The 23,833-nt window shown below is 38.1% G+C and overlaps 1 protein-coding gene across 1 annotated transcript in view; it reads right to left on the bottom strand.

Annotated features, from left to right (window-relative positions):
- Trim44 (tripartite motif containing 44) overlaps positions 1–23,833 on the bottom strand; it is a 109,263-nt gene that overhangs the window by 56,129 nt on the left and 29,301 nt on the right. Inside the window, exon 3 of the mRNA XM_055599792.1 lies at positions 8,052–8,291. Coding sequence (XP_055455767.1) covers positions 8,052–8,291 — 240 coding nt within the window. The remainder of the gene's footprint in view (positions 1–8,051; positions 8,292–23,833) is intronic.

Here is a 23,833-nt window from a genome sequence, read left to right as displayed (position 1 = left end):
TGAGATGACATTTTGGATATGGTTTTCATGGCACACCCTCAATTCTAGGACTTGTGAGGATGAGGAAGAAGGGTAGTGAGTTAGAATCCAAATAGGTTAAATAGGAAGGCCTGAACAAGACCGAATAGAATTTCTGAGTTATAAAAATAATCTCACATTAACTTCACCATTAAAAAGATGTAGCTCATGGCAGTTCAGTGTCCAAGTGGATTCCCCAGTAAGGGGAACAGGGACTGTTTCTGACAGGAACTCAGTGGTTAGCTCTTTGATCACCTCCCCCTGAGGGGCAAACAGCCTTACCAGGCCACAGAGGAAGACAATGCAGCCAGTCCTGATGAAACCTGATAGGCTAGGGTCGGGTGAAAGGGGAGGAGGACTGCCCCTATCAATGGACTGGGGGAGGGGCAAGGAAGAGAAGAGGGAAGGTGGGATTGGGAGGGGATGAGAGAGGAGGCTATAGCTGGGATACAAAGTGAATAAATTGTAATTAATAAAAAAAGAAAAAAGTTTCATAATTAACTTTTCCAAGATTCAGTTTTCTAAACAAGTATATGATATATTTTAAATGTTCAACAAGTGGGATCCATTACTGAGCTTCTTCTGAATTACTAATTAATATTGTTTCTCAGGGAACAGGAGAGAAAAGATAAGGCAGTTTTGTTATATGTCCACCTTTTTCAGAAAGTCAGTACAAAGTCTGCAGAAGGAATGAACAAATTTATAAAGCACATTTATAAAGTATCTGTCTATTTAGATGATTTCACTGGACATCCAGATGACCATAACTTGCTGTTAAAAGATGTGCACACGCTGGTCCTGCTACCCTAAATGTTCACATGTATCCTGAAAGCCCTGTTAATCCCAGGCAGTTCTTTAAAATCAGGCCTGACTCAGAAACTTCTTCACTAAAGCTTGGGGGGGGTAATGCTTGTTTCTAATCTCTGCATCTGTAGAGTTCACTCTTCTCAGCTAGCACTCAAAGAAAACTGACAGTAACAGCATCACACAGAGTCTCTGGCACTGAATCTCAACCATTTGAAAAGAAAACTGTTTTGTTAATATCTAAGGTGCACAAGTACATAGTAAGTAATTACACTGGTGTTCAGACAAAAACATAGCAGAATTTAAAGTTAATTTCTATTGCCATTATAAGTTAATTCTGGTAACAAATATCAGCAGTGACTTGTTAGATTAAGCAATATTCTCAAACTCCTTTAAACATAGCGAGTACTCTTGGATGGAATATTACACCAGTGGAAATAAGAGTTCACCAAGATTCAAGTTTAATTCCAAATCTGTTTATTCAGATAAACCTGTAATCACCATAAGTTAATAACAGTGAATCTAAGATAGAAAACCATTGTCCCCAAGAGTTGTTGATTTGCATGATTCACAGCATTCATTAAAGATGGCAAAAATTATGAACAATTTTGATTAAAGGTAAAACATGGAAAATACTAGAAAAATTAAATTACAACAACATCTAAGCTCTGCACTTAACTTGCTCTGAATCTTATCTCCTTCGTTATAGAGTTACTACCAGATATTTTGGACTATTAGTTTACTGCTGAATTCTCAGGGTGCTGGGAAACAAACCCAGAGCCTTAACATGGTATATGTAAATACTTCCACTGAGTTATGTTCTGGTCCCATCTGGGCATTTAAAATGGTAGTGGATGTCATACTGACAATATGACATTCAACTTCAATTAGTAAACTCCTATTTTTCTAAAAACACTTGGATTCAAAGTCAAAACTAGTAATCAAAATCAAAATAAATGCTTAAACCATGCATATTTTTAAATTTCTCCACAGAAACAACTTTTTCTAGTATAATTGTGCCTCAATTCTGAAAATTCCTTTCAAAAACTGGACAGAAGGGTGGGGATATACTAAGTTGACAGTGTGTCTAACATGCACAAAGCTCTGGATTCCATCCCTGGACTACATAAATTAAGCAAGGTGGACCGTATCTGTAACTCAGCACTTGGGAGATAAAGGCAAGCAATTCAGAAGTTATCCTCAACACATGTTAAATTTGAAGATAGCCAGGGTTATACAAGATCCTATCTCAAACAAAAACAAACAAAACAACAAATCATATCCAGTAGGCATAATATGGAAATGTTCATGAATTACAACATGTGTATCCGCCACCCCTTCACACACACACACACACACACACACACACACACACACACACACACACAAATTCAAAGTGTTTGCGTACAGTAAAAAGCAGCAAGAGTGTTAGCTACACACTTTACTGGCAATACTGGTCTCTAGAAGTCCCCACATAACTTTATACTGCGTCTTCCTGTTTTGAGAACACTGGGCACAGACATAAAGGTCAGACTGCAAGGAGACACATAGGAAGGACACAGATATCCAGTATTTCTCAAGCATATTATTCTGAATAATAAAAAATTAAATAAAATATTTTTAACGTTTAAATTTGATAAACTGTAGAAGCTCAGAAAATAAAGGGAGTACTTCTTAGTTTGAATTATGAAGAATATGTATACCTAATACCAAAAACATGAACATAAAAATTATAGATCAATATCCCTCATAAAAAGTCATAAAGAACTCTTAAATTAACAAACTGAACCCAAATAATATATCTGAGTAAAAAGTTTATCTAAAAATGCAAGGTTAGTTTAATATTGTAAAATTAGTCAGTGTAATTAATCCTTACAAAAAAATACAGAAAAATTTATATAACCATTTCAATAGATGTAAAATATAAAATTCACTCTAATTCATAACCAAGAAAATTTCAATTTGATGAACAACACTTAGAAACACCATCAATGCTCAATGGTAACACACTGAACTCTTCCTTGTAAGGTGTGAACAAGGTGAGAATGCACTCAGCAGCACATACACACACTGAACTGGTGGTTTTAGCTGTTGTACCTAGTGTTGAGCTTAGATGGAAGAGCAAGACTGTCATAGATGGTATGACTGCTAGTGCATAAAACCCCAAAGAATCCACTAAGCCACAGCTATAACTAATATGAAGATTTGGCAAGGTTAAAAATTATTTGTATGCTGGGGATAATGAGCCTATCTGAAATTACAACAACTTGGAAGACTAAGGCAGAAGGATTGCTTAAACCAGAAATTTGAGGTTAATTTGGATAATGAAGTGAGACCCTGTCTCAAAGAAAAAGTTGCATTTTATGTATAATATTTTAAAAAACTGGAAAATAAAAATCAAAACAAATCATTAAGATGGATGATACTAAGAATATAGCAATATATTTAACAAAAGCAATTTAAATTAACTGAAAACTTTCAATCATTTTTGAGTCCATATACAATAAAACCTGTAAACTAAGAATACAATACATACCATGTTCAAAGTATTGTTTTCTGTAACTAATTTCTCTTCAGGAGCTCTGTATTCAAGGAATTTTCCCTTCCCATTAGGGTTTAGAAGTCTAATTTGGTATGTCTCACTATGGATTTCTTAGGAGTTTATATTGTTTGGGTTTGCTCTGCTTCTTAAATTGAATGGTTTACATTTCCAACTTCATATAGGCACCATTATTATTTTTTCAGGCTATTTTTAGCTTAATGTTTCTTTCTTGTCCCTTTATTATATGTGCATCAAGTCCTTTGCTAATGTCTCATGGGCTACTGAAGCTTAGTTCAATTATTTTTCAATCTTTTGATAATACTGGATCATTATCAAACTCTCTTCAAATTCACCAATTCTGTTTTGGATGTCTCCAATTTACTAAAGAGTCCATCCAGTGACTTCTTTGTCATATGTCTGTGTGATACTAGGCATAGAATCCAGGATCTATCTAACAAAAGGTAGGTAAGTGCTTTCCCACTAAGTTTTGTCTGTTTTTACATTTTTAATTTTATAATGCTCATTTGGTCTTTTCCCACATCACTTGTTTCTAGGATGTTTGTACATGCCTATTTTATGATAGCTGTCCTTGTCTGCTAATTCCAATCTCTGCATCATCTTGGCATTGCCATGTGCCTTTTTTTCCTTACAGTTGGGACTTTATCAGTATAATGAGTAATTCTGGACCACAACCTAGAAATATTACGTAGTATTACAATAATCTTTTCCTACTTCAAACCTCCTATTTTAGCAGGGCACCAACCTGTTAAGTTCAAAACTTTATGTCTGGGATTGCTTTTGTGAACTCTGGTTTAAATTTCAACTTAGCGTACATGCCTCTTCCTCACTCAGATGACAGAACTCCATTCTAGTTGTCACAGAGCTAGCTATGGAAAGGGAAAGGTACCAAGTCATTACTACATGGCAGAAATATAACACAAATTTCCATCCGTTGATCCTGGAGTAGAGAGGCAATGCCTTGTTAACACAGGTAAGAGGAAATAGTTACAGCTTTGTGAACAGTCTTCACAGGGAATGCTATTAGTACTTCTTATTGATAAAGCTGGCAGCAGTAAAGTTAGAGTTCTATCTACAGGTGCATGTCAAATGAGCCTGACTACTGAGAGGAGAAAGGACAAAAGTAGAAAGTAAGGGCTTTTTGGCTTTGTTTTGTTTATTTGTTTGTTTGATTGTTTGTTTGCCTAAAGGCTCAGTGGAGAAATAAAGATAATTTGTTAGAGTAAGGGAGTATAGACAACAGATATTCAGCTCACTAGCTCCACTGCAATAGTGCCAACTGGGGCTGATGAGCAGTGACCTCTTTATATGTTTATTCTAGAATGGGCAGGTATGATCAAAAGCTTTCTTTTTGTCTATATCTGTTAGGTTTCTAGTTTACAAAACACCCAAGCTAGAAAATATAGGAAGGAAGGAAACCTTGTTAAATCTCTGCCTGGTAGATTTAAGTTCAAATTTCCCAGATAATACTAAATCTTTTCCCCTCTGTTAACTGACTTTCATCCAGGGATTAGAGAAAAGAGTAAAGTAAAACAAGATCACAATTTCAGTGCAGAGCTCTGTTTTTTTGTTTTGTTTTGTTTTTGTTTTGTATGTATGTAGGTATGTTTGTTTGTTTTGTATTTTCCCTTTGCTTTGTTTTGCTAGATAGGTTCTCATGTACCCATGTATCCAAGTCTAACATCAAACCTCTTTGTAGCCAAGGATGAATTCGAGTTTCTGATCTTGTCTCCACTTCCTGAATGCTGGTGTGTGATATGGTACTAGGATCAAACCTAGGACTTCATGAATGTTAGGAAAGTGCTTTACCAACAACTAAGTGACATCCCCAGACCTTCCTGTTTCTAGCATTGAAAATAAAATGGGTAAATGAAAGGCTGGAAAGATGACTAGAAATATACATAAGCAACTATGAAAATGTCAATAATTAGAACAAATGATATGATAGGTTATAAGGGTATAATCCTTAAAATCCCGCCAATTTTCCTATATGTTTGAACATACTCATAAAAATGTTGAATATGAAACCTTTTGACTAAATTCAAAATACAGGCAATTTTTTTAAAAAAAAAAATTGTGTTATACAAAGGAAACAAAAGAATTCCCCTGTGAAGTGAGAGGTACTACATATTTGCTCTAATTAATAAATTGCCAAATTAATTGTAATGAGATACTATTAATGACAAAAACTTTTGAAAATGTTCTACCTAAGAGAATGGTTCTTTTTATTCTTAATAGCTTCACAGTGCCCACAGTCTATTCCTTAAGCTTTGTCAGCTCTTGCATCCTAAGAATAATTCCATAAGTTAAAGTATTTAAAGGAGAATTAATGTTAGGGACAGACTAAATTTGTTATTTAGAATAAAGATAACAGAGATAGAAATGTGTCACAAGCCAAAGTGTTCTTTTTGAAAATATAACTTAGTACGAGGCTCAATTCGAGGGGAACCTGAGACAGTCATTGCTGTTGATCCTTCCAGTCAAAATTACTACCTCACCTTAAAAGAACTATCAGTAATCCTATTTCTCCCATAGATACAATATGATATTTAGCAGAAAACACACAGAAGAGTGAAAGCAGCCAGTAGACTAATCCCGGTTCTACTGTCTACTGAGTAACTAGCACTAAGTTAGTGTTTCTGTGGGTCTCTGCATCTCAATACAGCATGTATGAATGGGGCTAGAGTTAAATAAAATAATGATTGTATTCTCTTATATATCTAAAAACTTAGGCATACATTTTCCTAATTCTAGGAAGGATAAAATGAAAAGAATAACATCTATTCTTTTTACACATTAATAAAAACTAATCAAGAGTCTTGGATGGTCAGAATGGTGTCTTTTACACTTCTCAGATTAACTTGAACAGATCTGAGTCTGGTGTTATACCTTGACTCCCACACTGGCCAGCATATTCTGTGGCCTGGGCAAAACTGCCAGTTAAGGCTGATCTCACTAAATCAGCATTAGTCCTTGGAAGCCTGTACAACTGTTTCACATTTTTTCATAGGACAAACTACCTCAACCTACCTGGCTTGTATTTAACCAGAAATCTCACTTATCACTATGAAAATACATGAAAACACTAGTCTGTCACTGAAAAAGATGTTTTATGTTTTTAAAAAATGGTTGCCTTAGCCAATCTGTCTACCTCCCTACCTTCTCTTTCTCTCTCTCCTTTGCTCCTTCTATCCTTCCTTTCTTCCTCCTAATGTGTGTGTACCCGGGTGTATGTCTGTACAACATGTGCATGCAGGAGCTTACAGAGGTCAGATGAAGCTAAGAATCTCCTGGATAGTCACTACGTAGATGCCAAGAACCAAACCTGGGTCCCCAGCAAGAGTAGTAAGTGCTCTTACCTGCTGAGCCATCTCTACAGATCCTCTTCCCCTACTTTTTAGACAGGGTTTGTATATTCCTGGCTGGCTTAGAATCAGATGTGTAGACCAAGGCTGACTTCAAACTCACAGAGCTCTGCCTGCCTCTGCCTTTTAAGTACTGAAATTAAAGCCAGTCACCACCATGCCTAGCTCTTGTCTTGTTATATATGCAATCAGAAATATCCAAATATATTGTTTGAAATATCCCAAAACACTTTATTCTATTATGAAATAGCAATGCATATAGTTAAGCAATACTGATTCACATTTACCTTGTATATTCTGTTCATGTTATTCTCTTTTAACAATACATTACTTTGTTTTGTTGTTGTTTTCTTTTTTAAATTTTTTTATTTTTTTTTAATATTAGTTACATTTTATTAACTTTGTATCCCAGCCATATCCCGCTCCCTCATTCCCTCCTAATCCCACCTTCACACCTCCATCTCCTCCCTGCCCCTTTCCAAGTCTATTGATAGGGGACGACCTTCTCCCCTTTCATATAACCCTGTTTTATCAGGTATCTTCAGAACTGGATGCAAAGTCCTCCTCTGTGCCTAGCAGGGCTCCTCCCTTGGGGGAGGGAGGTCAAAGAGTCCACCATTGAGTTCATGTCAAATATAGTCCCTGTTCTCCTTACTAGGGAACACACTTGGATCCTGAGCTACCACAGGCTACATCCCAGCAGAGGTTGTTGTTGTTTTAAGTATTTTGGTTTTCTTTTTGAAACAGGGTCTCACTATAAAGGCCAAAGTGATCCTTCCTTCTTAGCTTCCCAAGTTGGTGTGCCACAAAGCACAGCCCCATGTGCTGGCTCTTAATCCAGCAAATATGCCCTCAATTTATGCACATGGATCCACAAAATACCCAATGAAAAGCACCCCTTTGCTAGTCACAAAATTAAAACCACAATTTTTCACTCTAGGCTGTTTTAGACTTTACTATTAGACTCATTCTAAAATGACTCTTATTTTTATATTCATTTCACAGTTTGAGATGGAATGTATCTGTCAACTGCCCTCTTCTCTAGTTTGGATTTCTGGCTTCTTAACTATGATTAGTACCTGTCCCATTGACTACATTCCTTTAAGTTATGCTGGACAATATTTTGCCAGGCTGAAAATCCAGCCACAGACCCTAGTAACCAATACCTCCACTCTAGTTGAAATCCTCCCCAAGTTTCTCAGTTCATTATATTTAGAGATCACAAGCAGGCATTTTTATAGCTAATAAACATGGCAGTCACGTTTCTCATAGTTCTGCTACAAATCACCAGCAACTTCATTTACCTCTGCCTTTGGCTCAGCTGATTCATTAGAGGTATCAAGTTGTTCCTTGGCCTGGGCCATCTGAGTCATCAACCTATCCATGTGAGACTGGATGTCCGCCAGTATCTCAGTCACATGAGCTGTGGCCATTGCTTCTTGGATGTCCACTAAATGAAGGGCCTTCTGCTCCTCATCAGCAATCACTTTCTGGACTTTCTTAAATTCTTGCTGTATAAATACCTTCATCTGGTCTCGAGTTACCTGTAGAACAGATAAATAAGAATTGTAGATTGAATATAAAAAAGAAATGAAAAGGTAGTTTTTCAATAGTGTTAGGCATCCCTGTTTAAAATAAAAACTATGGTACTATCTCATTTTGAAGTCAGAAGTATGCGATCAATAATATTTTTCCAACACCTTTAATAAGGTAACCAGTTTTATTGGTAACTGGTAACCAGTTTTATTATTCAGAAACTAATTCCTTTTCTTTCCCTTTGGGTTTTATTGATTTACATACCAGTAGTATGTAACTACATTAAAAATTATAATATTTTATGTATATAAAATAAAAAGTATAATTTCTAGTCAGACATGGTGTTTCATGCCTATATTCCTAGCATACCAGAGGCTGAGGTAGACGAACAAGAGTTCAAAGTGTGCACAAACTATTAGTGAGTTCTAAGACACCTGGGCTATAGAGGACTCTGTCTCAAAAACAAACAAACACACAAACAAAATAATAGGAAGAGGAGAAAATATGAACCAGGAATAGTGGTATATGCCTGTAACCTCAGTGCCAAGAAGGCAAAGCTAGGAGCATCAAGGGTCCATGTTGGTCAGTATAGGAAGGCTGTCTTTTACATTTTCCAGCACAGTAAGCAAAAATGTTATTGCCTTATTTTACTATAACTTTAAACCAAATACACACACACACACACCACATACACAACAACAACAACAATGAAACCCATATAAACAAACATATGCTTCAGCAAAAAACACATGTTTTAGTAGGAGCTCTATTTTTCTATATGGTTACTCACATATACATGTAACTAGCTAATGTCTCTATAGACGGACATCTATTGATATCTATAATGTCTCTACAGATGGATTACAGTGAACATATGGTTCTGTGTCTTGCTTTTCCACTTAAAATGTTAGTAATTACAGACAGCATCTTCATTTTTTTTTTTTATTTTCACACTTATTTATTTATTTACTTGGTTTTTTGAGGCAGGGTTTCTCTGTGTAGTCTTGACTCAAACAGCAACCTTCATTTTTTTAAATTTTGTATCACTATTTTTCCACTTGCAGGATATAAAGATATATCCCATTTATTTCTCTCAAGAAAAATGTACGATTTTTAAATTTTTACTGTTACAGTCAACACAGCAATGAATAATATCTGAGGAATTATTCTTAATATTTGCATGAGTGTCTTTAGAGATATCTTAAGTCACTAAGCCATTTTATATGTACTCTAAAATTATTGAATGATGCTGCCAAACTGCTTTCTGCAAAGGATGTAGCAATTATATAATAATGTGTTAGTAAAGAAGGACAATTTTCTCTACAACCTTATCGATAATGGATAATATCAAACTTTTACGTTTGTAAAAGTAAGCAAAAATGTTATTGTCTTAATTTATTATAACTGTAAACCAAATACACATACACACATACCTGTAGCTAAAGCTGTATATGGCTAAGACATAAGAAAGGCAAACAAAGCCGGGGCAAAGTGGTGCACACCTGTAATCCCAGCACTCAGGAAGACAGAGGCAGGCATGTTGTCGATATAAATGTGTTATTGTTTTGATCCCTGGTATAGGATACTGGACTGATTCAGTAGCAAACTATTTGCTTCATGAAGGCTCTGAGAGGGGTCCTTTGCCTGTTGCAGATAGTTTAATTCTGAGGACTCTGTAGAGAGAATCAATGTCAGAACCCAGAGAGTGTTGAGGGAGTTTAGAGAAAGAAGGCTGCTGATGTTCCCCCCAACCTCCCATCCCCTGTCTGCCCCTGACTGGTGTTTATGCAGTGTGAAAGAAATCAGAGTTATCCTGAAAACTCCCAGGAATCCAAAGACCCTAACAAGCAAGCAAGAAGTAGCTAAGAAAAACCCTGTCCTCTCTTCCCACTAATAACCTTTCTCTCGTACTCACTGTCAGAGTGTTGAAGAGAGGAAAGGCATTAAGAAACGTAAATAAAACAGTTTAAAAGTATGCCAACACAGGTGGATCTCTGTGAGTTTTGAGACCAGCATGGTCTACAAAGTGAGTCCAGGAGAGCCAAGGCTACACAGAGAAATCCCGTTTCAAAAAACAAACAAGCAAACAAATAAAACAAAAAGGCAAACAAAATAAAAACCTATGAAAATAAGAACTTTAAACACTCCAAATCTTGACAGTAACTATATATTGCAAGGATGTTATTTTTAAAACTGTATTTTGTTTTGCTTTGCTGTTTTTTTGTTGTTGTTGTTGTTGTTGTTTGTTTGTTTGCTTGTTTTTGCAGTGCTGTGGATCAAATTAAGCCTAGATACATAGAGCAAATAAATGCTCTACTGCTGAGCTACATTCCAGTTTCAGGGGTGTTTTTAAACAACTATCCACATTATGCATACCTGAGATAAACAGGAATGAGGGGCTAGGAAGTGGTTTGTTTGGTAAAAAGACTGCAATCTATCTGATTATTACACATATAGTTCAAAGTTAGGAAGCTAGCACCACAATCCACAACTGAATCAGAGGAACGACAAATTAATCCAAGTTTTAATAATTAAATTCTTCATTTCCTATCGCTTTACATAGTTTTTCAACAACACACTTCATCTTATATAATGGAAGTAAAAAATAAGAGTGGAGAGAATAATCTATCAAACCTTTATAGCACCCTCCCACTTCCATCTAAGTAACCTTCAACCTAGTTCAAAGCTCTAACATCTGAGTAATGGCACTCACTTTACTCCAGAGCCTATGGAATAGCTTCCCTGGGAGTGGGCATCTGGAAGAATGAGTGTTCAGGACAAGAACTCCTGTTTTCTAAAATTCCTTCCAGTTCTATTTCACATTGTCATCAAAACTCTATCCAGCTAAAAAGTCATAGTTCTCAAAAAGTAATAAGCCCTTCATGCTGGTTTTTATTACCTGGAAGTCTCGGCTATCATTTCTGAGTGCTTTTCTTGATAAAACATTGTCTGTAATTTGGAAACACTGGTGGTTAATTTGTGTATGGTCAGAACACAGTAGTGAATATCTACAGGCAACCTTATTTTATAGGTGAAGAACAAGAGCTCTGGGGAAGAACAAGAACAGTCACAATGTCCAATCTGGTCCAGTCCCATATGCTTTCTGCTATAACATAATGCCTCTAATGGTCACTTTCTGACTGTTCAGGTCCTTCTAGATGATTTATTGGAGAAAGGGTCTCTCTATGTTGCTTTGACTGTCCTGGAACTCAAAGAAATTTGCCTGCTTTTATGTCCTGGGTGCTGGGATTAAACACATATGCCACCACAACAACATAAGAAGTTCATTTTTTCCTGAGTTATCTCCACACTTAGTAGGATAAAGAATTATAATCGGATCCAAGATGGCGGCGATCATAAACTCCGAAATTGGTGAGTGGAGGGGCAGCTGAACCCAAAACAACACTGAGGCTTCCGAGGAGAGAGGGGACAAATACTGAACTGAGGCCAATAGGATACAGGTCAACTGCGGACTTTTCCGTAGACATCTCCTGGGAACTCAATTCCTAGGCACTTTCCCTTTAATGGGTGAAGGCAGCAGTGGAGGCACCTCAGACAGTGGAGCAACGGAGGCGGCCTGCAGTGCACGCAGTGCACGCAGCTCCTAGCACAGAGAACAGTACTGGATGCCCCAAGCACAGAACTCCCTGCTTGAGATTTGAGACAGAGAATACTCAATCCCCTGGCATTTCCTCACAACAGGCCTCCCTTCTCCCTCCTTGGTGGAGGTGGAGGCTGCTGAGGCGGTCCACAGCGTCCACCACAGAGCGCAGAGTCTGGCCTGCAGTGCCCATAACTCCTAGCACAGAGCGCAGTGCCAGGCCTGCACTGCCCACAGCTCCTAGCACAGAGCACAGTACCAGCGGCTCCACCAGGCAACCAAGCCCACAGCTCCCCAGGGCCTTCCAGAAGGCATCTGTGTCAGCGGCCTCCTATTTCTGCCGTGATGGGTGCTCTCTCCGTGGACTGCAATACCAAGTCCCAGGTTCTGGTGCAACATAGGGATTCTTGGGACAGCATTATCAACATTAAAGCCCCTACTCTGCAGGTCAACCAGTGAAGCCGAGGTAATCAACTCCTGGAACCCAGACAGATCTGAATACCAGAACAACAGTAGGACTGAACTGTAGACCACTGAGGTATTCAGAAAATCAGTGCAAGTGCACTGCGCCAGCAAACTGTGCCCACTAACAGCGCTGGAATCCACACCCATTCCTGCGCTTGCTCCCCTACCCCACATTCCATGCACTTAAACTCTCTAGCCCTCTCTCCTTCTAGACACACTTCCATGCACACGCTTGCTACCCCACAATTGCGATTCTGCACCAGTGGCTTTTCCTCCCTTAAGTACAGCTGAAACACCAATCCACACTCTCAAACCAGTGGACCTCTCTCATCTTCCTGAAGAATACCCCAGACACCAGAGAAAGATGGACCCAGCCTGAAGTACAGACTCCAGGAATAAACATTGAAGGTTATGGATAAACAGATGGCCAGAGGTCAGGGTAAGAACACACCCAACAAAAATCAGGGCATCATGGCTCCACCAGCAACCCCCAAAATCAATGGATATTTTAATTCAGTGGCAACAAAGGAAAATGGCTTTAAAACTGTACTTATCCAGTTATTAGGGGCACATAAAGAGGAAATGAACAAATCTCTCAAAGAAACAGTCATACAAGTGGAGACAAATAAAGAGGGAATGAACCAAGCTCTCAAAGAAACAGACAAATAAAGCCACACAAGTAGAGGCACAATTAAGTGGCATTCAGAGAGAAAACAAACAAAAAAATAGAAGCCATCATAGAAAGACAAGAATCCACATTCAAACAGATGAAGGAAACGGTTCAAAGCATGAAAACAGAATTAGAATCAATAAAGAAAACACAGAGAAAACCCTGGAGTTGGAGAACCTAAGAGAAAAAATCAGGAACAACAAAGGTAGCATCACCAACAAATACAAGAGAATGGAAGAGAGAATCTCGGATGCTGAAGATACACTTGCTGAAATTGATACTTCCTCAAAGAAAAAAGTAAAATCAGAACAGTCCCAAACACAAAACATCCAAGAAATCAAGGATGCCATGAAAAGCAGAAACCTAAGAATAATAGGAATAGATGAAAAAGAAGATTCCAGGTTCCAAGGTCCAGAAAGTATTTTTAAGAAAATTTCCCAACTTAAAGAAAGAGATGCCCATAAACATAAAAGAAGCCTACAGAATACCAAATAGACTAGATCAGAAATGAAACTCTTCATGTCACATCATAGTCAAAACATTAAACCTACAGAACAAAGACACAGCCTAACAAAATGATTGCAGAAACAGGATCCAACATTCTCCTGCATCCAAGAAACACATCTCTGTAACAAAGATAAACACTACCTCAGAATAAAGGGCTGGAAAAATGTTTTTCAAGCAAACGGACCCAGAAAACAAGCTGGGGTAGCTATCCTAATATCTAATAAAATAGACTTTCAACCAAAATTAATCAAAAAAGATAAGGAGGGGCACTTTATTCTCATCAAAGGAAAAATCCACCAGGAGAACATCACATGTCTGAACATCTATGCCCCAAATACAAGACCTCCTACATTTGTAAATGAAACATCATTAAAGCTTAAATCACACATCTATCCCAATATCTTAATAGTGGGAGACTTCAACACTCCACTCTCACCAAGGAAGAGATCATCTAGACAGAAGCTAAATAGGGAAATAAAGGCACTTACGGAGTTCCTAAATCAAATGTACCTAATAGAGGTCTACAAAACTTTTCACCCAAATTCAAAAGAGTATAACTTCTTTTCAATACCTCCTGAAACCTTCTCCAAAATAGACCATATAGTTGGTCTCAAAGCAACAGATACAAGATAGAAGAAGATACAACACATACAAGATTGAAATAATCCCTTTTACCCTATTTGACCACCATGGACTAAAACTGGACCTCAACAACAACAGAAATAGCAAAAAGCCTACACAAACATGGAAACTGAACAACTCCCTACTCAATGATAGCTGGGCCAGGAAATAAGAAAGAAAGAAATTAAAGACTTCCTAGAATTCAATAAAAATGAAGGCACAACATACCCAAACGTATGGGACACAATGAAAGCAGTGCTAAAAGGAAAATTCATAGTATTAAGTGCCTTCAAGAAGAAATTTGAAACATCTCATACAAGCAACTTAATGGCCCACCTGAAATCCTAGGAAAAAAAAAAAAGCAGACACACCCAAGAGGAGTAGATGGCTAGAAATAATCAAACTCAGGGCTGAAATCAATAAATTAGAATCGAATAAAACTATTCAAAGAATATTCAATGAAACTAAGAGCTGGTTCTTTGGAAAAAAACAACAAAATAGACAAACCTTTAGCCAAACTAACTAAATGACAGAGAGAAACTATCCAAATCAGCAAAATCAGAAATGAAAATGGGGACATAACAACAGACACTGAGGATATCCAAAAAACCATTAGGTCTTACCTCAAAAGCCTATATGCCACAAAATTTGAAAATCTAAAGGAAATGGACGATTTTCTTGATAAATTCCATTTACCAAAATTAAATCGAGATCAGGTAGAAATATTAAATAGTCCTATATCCCCCAAGGAAACAGAAGCAGTCATCAACAGTCTGCCTTCGAAAAAAAAGCCCAGCACAGATGGTTTCAGCGCAGAATTCTACCAGACCTTCAAAGAAGTGCTAACTTCGATTCTCTTCAAATTATTCCGCAAAATGGAAACAGAAAGAACATTACCAAACTCATTCTGTGAAGCCACAGTCACCTTGATACCTAAACCACACAAAGACACAACCAAAAAAAGAGAACTTCAGACCTATCTTTCTTATGAACATTGATGCAAAAATACTCAATAAAATACTTGCAAACCGAATCCAAGAATATATAAAAGATATCATCCACCATGACCAAGTAGGCTTCATCCCAGGCATGCAGGAGTGGTTCAATATACGGAAATCCATCAATGTAATCTATCCTATAAACAAACTGAAGGAGAAAAACCTCATGATCATCTCCTTAGATGCCAAAAAAGCATTTGACAAAATCCAACAACCATTCATGTTTAACATCTTGGAGAGATCAGGGATACAAGGCACATAACCTAAACATAGTAGAGACAATATACAGCAAGGCTATAGCCAACATCAAATTAAACGGAGAGAAACTTAAATCAATCCCACTGAAATCAGGGACAAGGCAAGGCTGCCCATTCTCTCCATACCTCTTCAATATAGTACTTGAAGTCCTAGCTAGAGCAATAAGACAACTAAAGGAGATCAAGGGGATTCAAATCAGAAAAGAAGAAGTAAAAGTATCACTATTTGCAGATGATATGATAGTCTACATGAGTGACCCCAACAATTCATCCAGAGAACTCCTTCAGCTGATAAACACCTTCAGCAAAGTAGCTGGATATAAAATTAACTCAAGAAAATCAGAAGCTCTATTGTATACTAAAGAAAAAAGGGCCGACAAAGAAATTAGGGAAACAACACCCTTCACAATAGCCACTAATAACATAAAGTAACTTGGTGTGATTTTAACCAAGCAAGTGAAAGACTTGTTTGAAAATAATCTTAAAGAAGATATCAGAAGATCAAGAAAGATCTCATGTGCTCATGGATCTGTAGGATTAAGATAGTGAAAATGGCCATCCTGCCAATAGCAATCTACAGATTAAATGCAATTCTCATCAAAATACCAACACAATTCTTTACAGAACTTGAAAGAAAAATTCTCAACTTCACATGGAAAAACAAAAAACCCAGAATTGCCAAAATGATCCTGTATAACAACCAATCGTCTGGAAATATCTCCATCCCTGGTCTCAAGCTCTACTACAGAGCAATACTAATAAAAACCCTATGGTACTAGCACAGAAACAGAATGGTGGATCAATGGAAGCGAATTGAAGACCCACAAATAAACCCACACGCCTATGGATACTTGATTTTTTACAAAGAAGCCAAAACCATACAATGGAAAAAAGACAGCATCTTCAACAAATTGTGCTGGTCTCACTGGATGTTTACATGCAGAAAAATGCAAATAGATCCATATTGATCACCCTGCACAAAACTAAAACCCAAGTGAATCAAAGACCTCAACATAAAACCAGACACACTGAATCAGTTAGAAGAAAAAGTGGGGAAGAGCCTAGAATTCACTGGTACAGGAGACAACTCCCTGAACGGAACACCAACAGCACAGGCTCTAAGAGCAACAATCAATAAATGGAACCTCATGAAACTGAAAAGCTTCTGTAAAGCAAAGGACACCGTCATCAAAACAAAACGACAGCCCACAGACTGGGAGAGGATCTTCACCAACCCTACATCTGACAGAGGCTAATATCTAGAATATATAAAGAAACAAAGAAGTTAAAAAGCAACAAATCAAGTAATCTAATTAAAAAATGGGGTACAGAGCTAAACAGAGATTTCTCTGTAGAGGAATATAGAATGGCAGAGAAAGACTTAAAGAAATATTCAATGTCCTTAGTCATCAGGGAGATGCAAATCAAAATGACCCTGAGATTTTAGCTTACACCCATCAGAATGGCTAAGATCAAAAACTCAAGTGACAACACACACTGGAGAGGATGCAGAGAAAGGGGAACCCTCTTCAACTGCTGGTGGGAATGTCAACTGGTACAACCACTTTGGAAATCCATCTGGCACTTTCTCAGACAATTAGGAATAGTGCTTCCTCAAGATCCAGCTATACCACTCCTAGGCATATATCCAAAATATGCTCAAGTGCACAACAAGGACATCTGCTCAACCATGTTTGTTACAGCTTTATTCGGAATAGCTAGAAGCTAGAAACAACCCAGATGTCCCTCAGTTGAGGAATGGATACAGAAATTGTGGTACATTTACACAATGGAATACTACTCAGCAATTAAAAACAAGGAGATTATGAAATTCACAGGCAAATGGTGGGATCTAGAAAAGATCATCCTGAGTGAGGTATCCCAGAAGCAGAAAGACACACATGGTACATACTCACTTACAAGTGGATACTAGACATACAATATTGGATAAACATACAAAAATCTGAGCACCTAAAGAAGGTGAACTAGAAGGAGGACCCTGGGTAAGATGGCACTCAGAAAGGCAAACGGGACAGACATTGGAAGAAAGGGAAAACAGGAAACAGGACAGGAGCCTATCATGGACGGCCTCTGAAAGACTCTATCCAGCAGTGTATCAAAACATATCTTGAGACTCATAACCAAACTTTGGGCAGAGTGCAGGGAATCTTAGGAAAGAAGGGGAAGATAGTAAGACCTGGAGAGGGCAGGAGCTCTATCTACAAGGAGAGCAACAGAACAAAAATATTTGGGCACAGGGGTCTTTTCTGAGACTGATACTCCAACCAAGGACCATTCATGGATATAACCTAGAATCTCTGATCAGATGTAGCCCATGGCAGCTCAGTATCCAAGGGGGTTCCTTAGTAAGGGGAACAGGACTGTTTCTGACAGGAACTCAGTGGCTAGCTCTTTGACTACCTCCCCTGGATGGGGGAGCAGCCTTGCCAGGCCACAGAGGAGAACAATGCAGCCAGTTTGGATGAGACTGGATAAGGTAGGGTCAGATGGAAGGGGAGGAAGACCTTGCCTATCCGTGGACTTGGGAGAGGGGCATAGGAGGAGATTAGTGAGGGACGGTGGGATTGGGAGGGGAAGAGGGAGGAGGCTATAGCTGGGATACAAAGTGAATAAACTGTAATTAATAAAAAATATAAAAATTAAGAAAAAAAGAATTACAATCACCAGGAAAAAGAATTTTATCCACCAAGAAAAAGAATTCACATCTTAAAAGAGTTAAATCTTATCCCCTGATATATTCTTATATTTAATATTTCCTAGCTAGACTAGACCCATGAGTTAAGTAGATTGGCACTTTAGACATACATAATTGAACACATAAAACCTTGAATTAAGAAGCTTGTACTTAAAAACAATATAGACTTAGAGTATCTGACCCAGACTAGAAGCTATTAACTCCTTGATAGCTGAGCCATAGAAAACCATGGTTTTGTTTCCTTTTGTTAATTAGAGGTAGCTTTAAAAGAACAGGAAGAATGATAGCTAGAAACCATCATGGCTTAATAATGATGTACTACAAAAAGTAGGCTTCTTTCAATGACGAGATCTCACAAGTCTATGTCTTACATATGACTGAAAAAGCCAGCTTATGAATAAACAACAGTATAATTCTTAGGCTAGGAAAATTATCAAACAATTTAGAAACACAAGAGAGGTGAACTCTGAACTACATTCCATATCCAACATTCTCAGTAAAGTCATTCTCATGACCTAGTTAGAAACCTGACTTTCTTAGCTGTGGTTTTGAAAATTCTCAAGAAGACATTAAGTGTTGTCTCAAGTTTTCCTGTTGAGATACAAGCCAGTAGTAGCGTGCTTGTTTCCAATATGCAGGGTGTCCTTGGCTTTGATCTCCAGTAGCACAAAAACCAAACATCCCATTCTTTAAACCTGCATTCCCATCTTCCTTGCATGCCTCCAGAGAAAAACAGCCATGTGTTGTCTGTTCTAAGCAGCCATGTGTCTGTTCTTCCCTTCATGATCCCTGTTGTTAACAAAGCACTGTAAGATATCTTCTTCAGAAACTTTATTCAATAAATAATGATACTTAGCAATCATGTTCTATATGCTACAAAAGAAAACGATAAAACCACTGCAAGATGGAGTACGGCTGTTTCTGAGTAGTAAGGTTATTAAGTACATCTCTGCTTTGTTTTTCAGATCTATCTATCCATCCATCTATCCATCCACCCACCCACCCACCCACCCATTTGTCTACCTATCTGAGACAGGACTGGAAACTGAACACAAAGGCATTATGTATTTTTCATATACTCCACCATTAACCTATACTCTTACCTCTTCAGTCCAAATTGTCTATAATAATGTGTAATTTTTTTTTAAGATTTTAAAAGAAGACATGTAGCTTAAAGAAAAAAAACTTAGAAGCTAGATGTGGTGGTACACACAGGTAACTCCAGCAACCAGGAAACTGTAGCAGGAGAATTAGGAGTTCACAGTCACCCATAGCTACATAGTAAGTTTGTCACTATTCCTAGACTACATGACATCCTACATGAGAATCTGTCTAAAAGCAGAACAGGAAGAGAAAAAAACTTTCAGAGGACATCTATGGTAGGCTCCCATCCTGTTCCCTCTCAATTACTTCCTCTGTCTAATCTGTTTGCCCTTATAAATGAAAAGTAAGCATCCTCCCTTGTTATTTAGCTTCTGGTCTGTGTAGTATGGTTATCCTATATATACACTTATAAGTGATATATAAGAGTACATGTCATTCCTGTCTTTTTGGGTCTAGGTTACCTCACTCAGGCTGATCTTTTCTAGTTCCAATAATCCAATTAAAAAATGGGGTACAGAAGTAAACAGAGGATGTTCAATACAGGAATAACGAATGGTGAAGAAACATTTAAAGAAATGCTCAATATCCTTATTAATAAGGGAAATACAAATAAAAAAATCTGAGATTCCATCTTACATCCATCAGAATGGCTAAGATAAAAAACTCAAGTGACAGTACATGCTGGCAAGAATGTGGAAAAGGGGAAATACTCCTCCATTGCTGGTGGGAGTGCAAACTTGTACAATCACTTTGGAAATAAATCAATCTGGCACTTTCTCAGACAACTGGGAATAGTGCTACCTCAAGACCCAGCTATACCACTCCTGGGCATATACCTGAAAGACGCTCGGCCATACAACAGGACATTTGCTCAACTATGATCATAGCAGTTTTATTCATAATTGCCAGAATCTGGAAACAACCTAAATGTCCTTCAACCAAAGAATGGATACAGAAATTGTGGTATATTTACATGATGGAATACAACTCAGCTATTAAAGAGCTTTGATCCTTTCAATCGTAGTGACTATATGTATTCTTCAAACTCACCACATTGGAAATAGAACCTTAACTTTGATAGTTTTTGAATTGGCTTATATCTCTACCCTTTCCACATTATATTCTCTCAGACAATCATCTCAAATTCTAATCAAAATACTCCATTCTTCCTCTAGTGTGTCTTCCCTAAAGTGTGAATTTTGTTTTTTGAGCCATAAATTTTAAGCTCCCTGTATATGGTATTAGGTTTCTTCTCCCCTTTGCCCCACAGTTCTCCTTCCTCAACATAAACATGAATGCCCTGTATATATATGTCAAAGGCCAATGTGACTTGGAGGTTTGGGTACTTGAAAGGGAGTGGTAAGCATATGAATTGAATCTGCTGATGAAACTGAGAAGTGAACAGCAACTATGCACTGCAGTCAATGTCAAAGAATTATTGAAAGACATGAACATCTAAGCATTATGGAGGCAGCACTGTTGCCAAGCATCTTCTTCTCCTGGGACTTCTTGTCCTATTGTCAGCTGCTGTGACTATTATCTTGACAACTTGATGTGTAACCCAGTGACATGCACTGAAATGGATGCAACACAAAACAGTTCACTGGAGATGCTGTGCTCACACTGACCTGACATTACCACTTTCTCATTACCAGAGTAGTACAGAGATCACAATCAGAAACTTCTGAGCATCACTTCTGAGTGACCAGAAAAAGAGAATTCTGGATGACTTGCACTATGGAAATATGAAAGTGGAAGGTCTCCAGGGACATGCAGGATCTATGAAAACTAAGAGTGCTTCTAGTCCATCTTGTTTTTCTGTTTTCTCTCCATCTGAACACAGCAGAAATTAGATAGACACCTACTAGTAATGAAGTGGAAGGCAGAAAGTGACACTAAAAGTTTGTGGGTCAACCACACAGACTTTATACTATTTTTGAGCCTGTTATGCTTATATATAAAAAGAAGGCCTATTCTATTTCCTGAAGACTAAAAAGGACTCACTTCTGAAGCCAGGTCCAGAAAGAGAAACTCCATATATTCTCTCACACGTGGATCTTAGCTTGAATTTCTAGATTTGTGTGTGTAACTTAAGAATATCCATGGAGCAAATGTCCTTAATTGAATGGTGGGGCATCTTTTGGGTATATGCCCAGGAGTGGTATAGCTGGATCTTGAGGTAGTACTATTCCTAATTTTCTGAGAAAGCGCCAGACTGATTTCCAAAGTGGTTGTACAAGAGTGTACTCCCGTCAGCAAAGGAAGAGGGTTCCCCTTTCTCCACATCCTCTCCAGCATTGTCACTTTAGTTTTTGGATCTCAGCCATTCTGATCGGTGTAAGATGGAATCTCAGAGTTGTTTTGATTTGCATTTCCCTGATGACTACAGATGTTGAGCATCTTTAAGTGTTTTGCTCAACTATGTTCATACCAGCTTTATTTGTAATAGCCAGAACCTGGAAACAACCCAGATGTCCCTCAATGGAGGAATGGATACAGAAATTGTGGTACATTTACACAATGGAATACTACTCAGCTATTAAAAACAAGGAAATCATGAAATTTGCAGGCAAATGGATGGAACTAGAAAAGATCATCCTGAGTGACGTAACCCAGAAGCAGAAAGACACACATAGTATATACTTACTTATAAAAGGATATCAGCCATATAATATTGAATATTAGCCATATAATAAAGTCTACAGACCTAAAGAAGCTAAACACTAAGGAGGACCCTAGGGTGGATGCTTAAATTTCATTCAGAATGGCAAACAGGATAGACAACAGAAGCGGTACGAGAGGGGAAACAGGATGGGAGCCTACTATAGAGGGTTCTTTGAAAGGCTCTACCCAACAGGAGATTAAAGCAGATGCTGAGACTCACAGCCAAACTTTGGGCAGAGCTCAGGGAGTCTCATGAAAGAAGAATACGGTGAGGACGGAAGGACATGGAGGGGACAGGAGCCCCACAAGGAGACCAACAAAGCTAAAAAAAATCTGAGCCCACGGAGTCCTGATGAGACTGATGTACCAACCAAGGACCAAACAGGAAGAGTACCTAGACCTCCTGCTAAGATGTAGCCAATGGCAGCTCAGTCTCTATGTGGATTCCCAGGTAAGGGGAACAGGGGTTGCCTCTGTCATGAACTTAATTGCCTGCTCTTTGATCACTTGCTCCTTGTGATGCAGTTTTGCCAGGGCACAGAGGAAGATGATCCAGGTAGTCCTGATGAGACCTGATAAATTATGGGCAGATGGCAGAGGAGGAGAACTCCCCCTTTCAGTGGACTAGGGGAAAAAGATACAAAAAATGAGAGAGGGAGGGTAGAATTGGGGGAGTTAAGGGAGGGGGCTTCAATAGGCTTATATCATGAATAAATTGTGAGAAAAAATAATATTAAAATTAAAAATAAAGAATATGGAGCTCAGAAAACAAAAAAGATGGCATGAAAGGGAGAAAGGGGCGATAAAGAGATCTTACTGGTTGAGGAGAAAGTAGAGCACATATATAATAGAGAAATACTACAAATTACAGATTTAAACAGGGGTGAAGGTAGGGAAATAGGGGACAGGAAAAAGTGGAGATTTGGTTAATCCAAACTAAGGACTTATGAAAAACCCTATGGAAACCCACTACACTTTGTAAGTTAATTAAAAATATATAATTTAAAAGAAAAGGCTCACCTCTCAACCTCTATTCTAGTTGTCTTTCTACCCAAACATTTTCCCTTCAAAGCCAATTACTTGCATGTTACGGAAACTCTAACGCCAAAATAAGTGCATACTAATAGGAACACTCAGGACACTGGATATGGAATGTTCCTTTTCCAGGTCTTCGTTCCTGTAGGACTCACAATGGTAGAACCCAGGTAGCCTGATATACTAGAAAAAGGGTTTAAGACCAGGTCTACCAAACACTTTTTAAAGCTCAGGCAAATAAAAGTTTCTTTGTAAAGTAGGGTTAACTGTTCTCATAGATATTTTTATGAATTTAGCATAAAATAACACATTGAACAAGTTACGTGTTACTCCAGGCACACAGGCTAATGAGTAATCTGCTGCTGAGAGAGGACAGTCTCTGAACAGTTATTCCTGGAAATACTCATGGAGTTCCTAGCAAGCGTCCTTAAAGAGAGACTCCACACTTGGGAACCGAGATTCTAGTTTCCTGAGAGCACACAGGAAAATATTCTTAGAAGTGAAAATTGCAATTTAGAATTTCTTTGCTTCAGGAGTTCCAAGTTGGTAAAAAGCAATGGCCACCTTCTCTATTTTGACAAGACCTCACTGAGCTTAATCCCGGACAGTCTACAGTGGCAGCAAAGCAGAAGTGTAGGAAGGATGGGTCAACATTCTGGTCTTCGGCACCTTTACAGAATCAGTGGACACAGCAATGTCTTCAATTGCGCAGCTTGACTCTTAGCCCATTTCCTTTTCTGTGCAAATGTAAACTCTATTCCTTTCCTATGAGAAATTTGTACCCTGTGTTGTATAAGACAGCTTTCAAGGCCAAGCTACTACTATCTTCAAGAGTCCAGCTGGACCTGCTCATCAAAGACAACCAAAGCTGGGCTTGTTGTTTTTTGTTGTTCCCTCTTAAAAGGAAGGGAT

This window comes from Psammomys obesus, unplaced genomic scaffold (assembly GCF_907164565.1).
Source record: "Psammomys obesus unplaced genomic scaffold, mPsaObe1.curated_primary_1811, whole genome shotgun sequence".
Classification (NCBI taxonomy): Eukaryota; Metazoa; Chordata; class Mammalia; order Rodentia; family Muridae; genus Psammomys; species Psammomys obesus.
The sequence above is the reverse complement of the archived record's forward strand: the minus strand, read 5'-3'. Positions and strand labels throughout refer to the sequence as shown.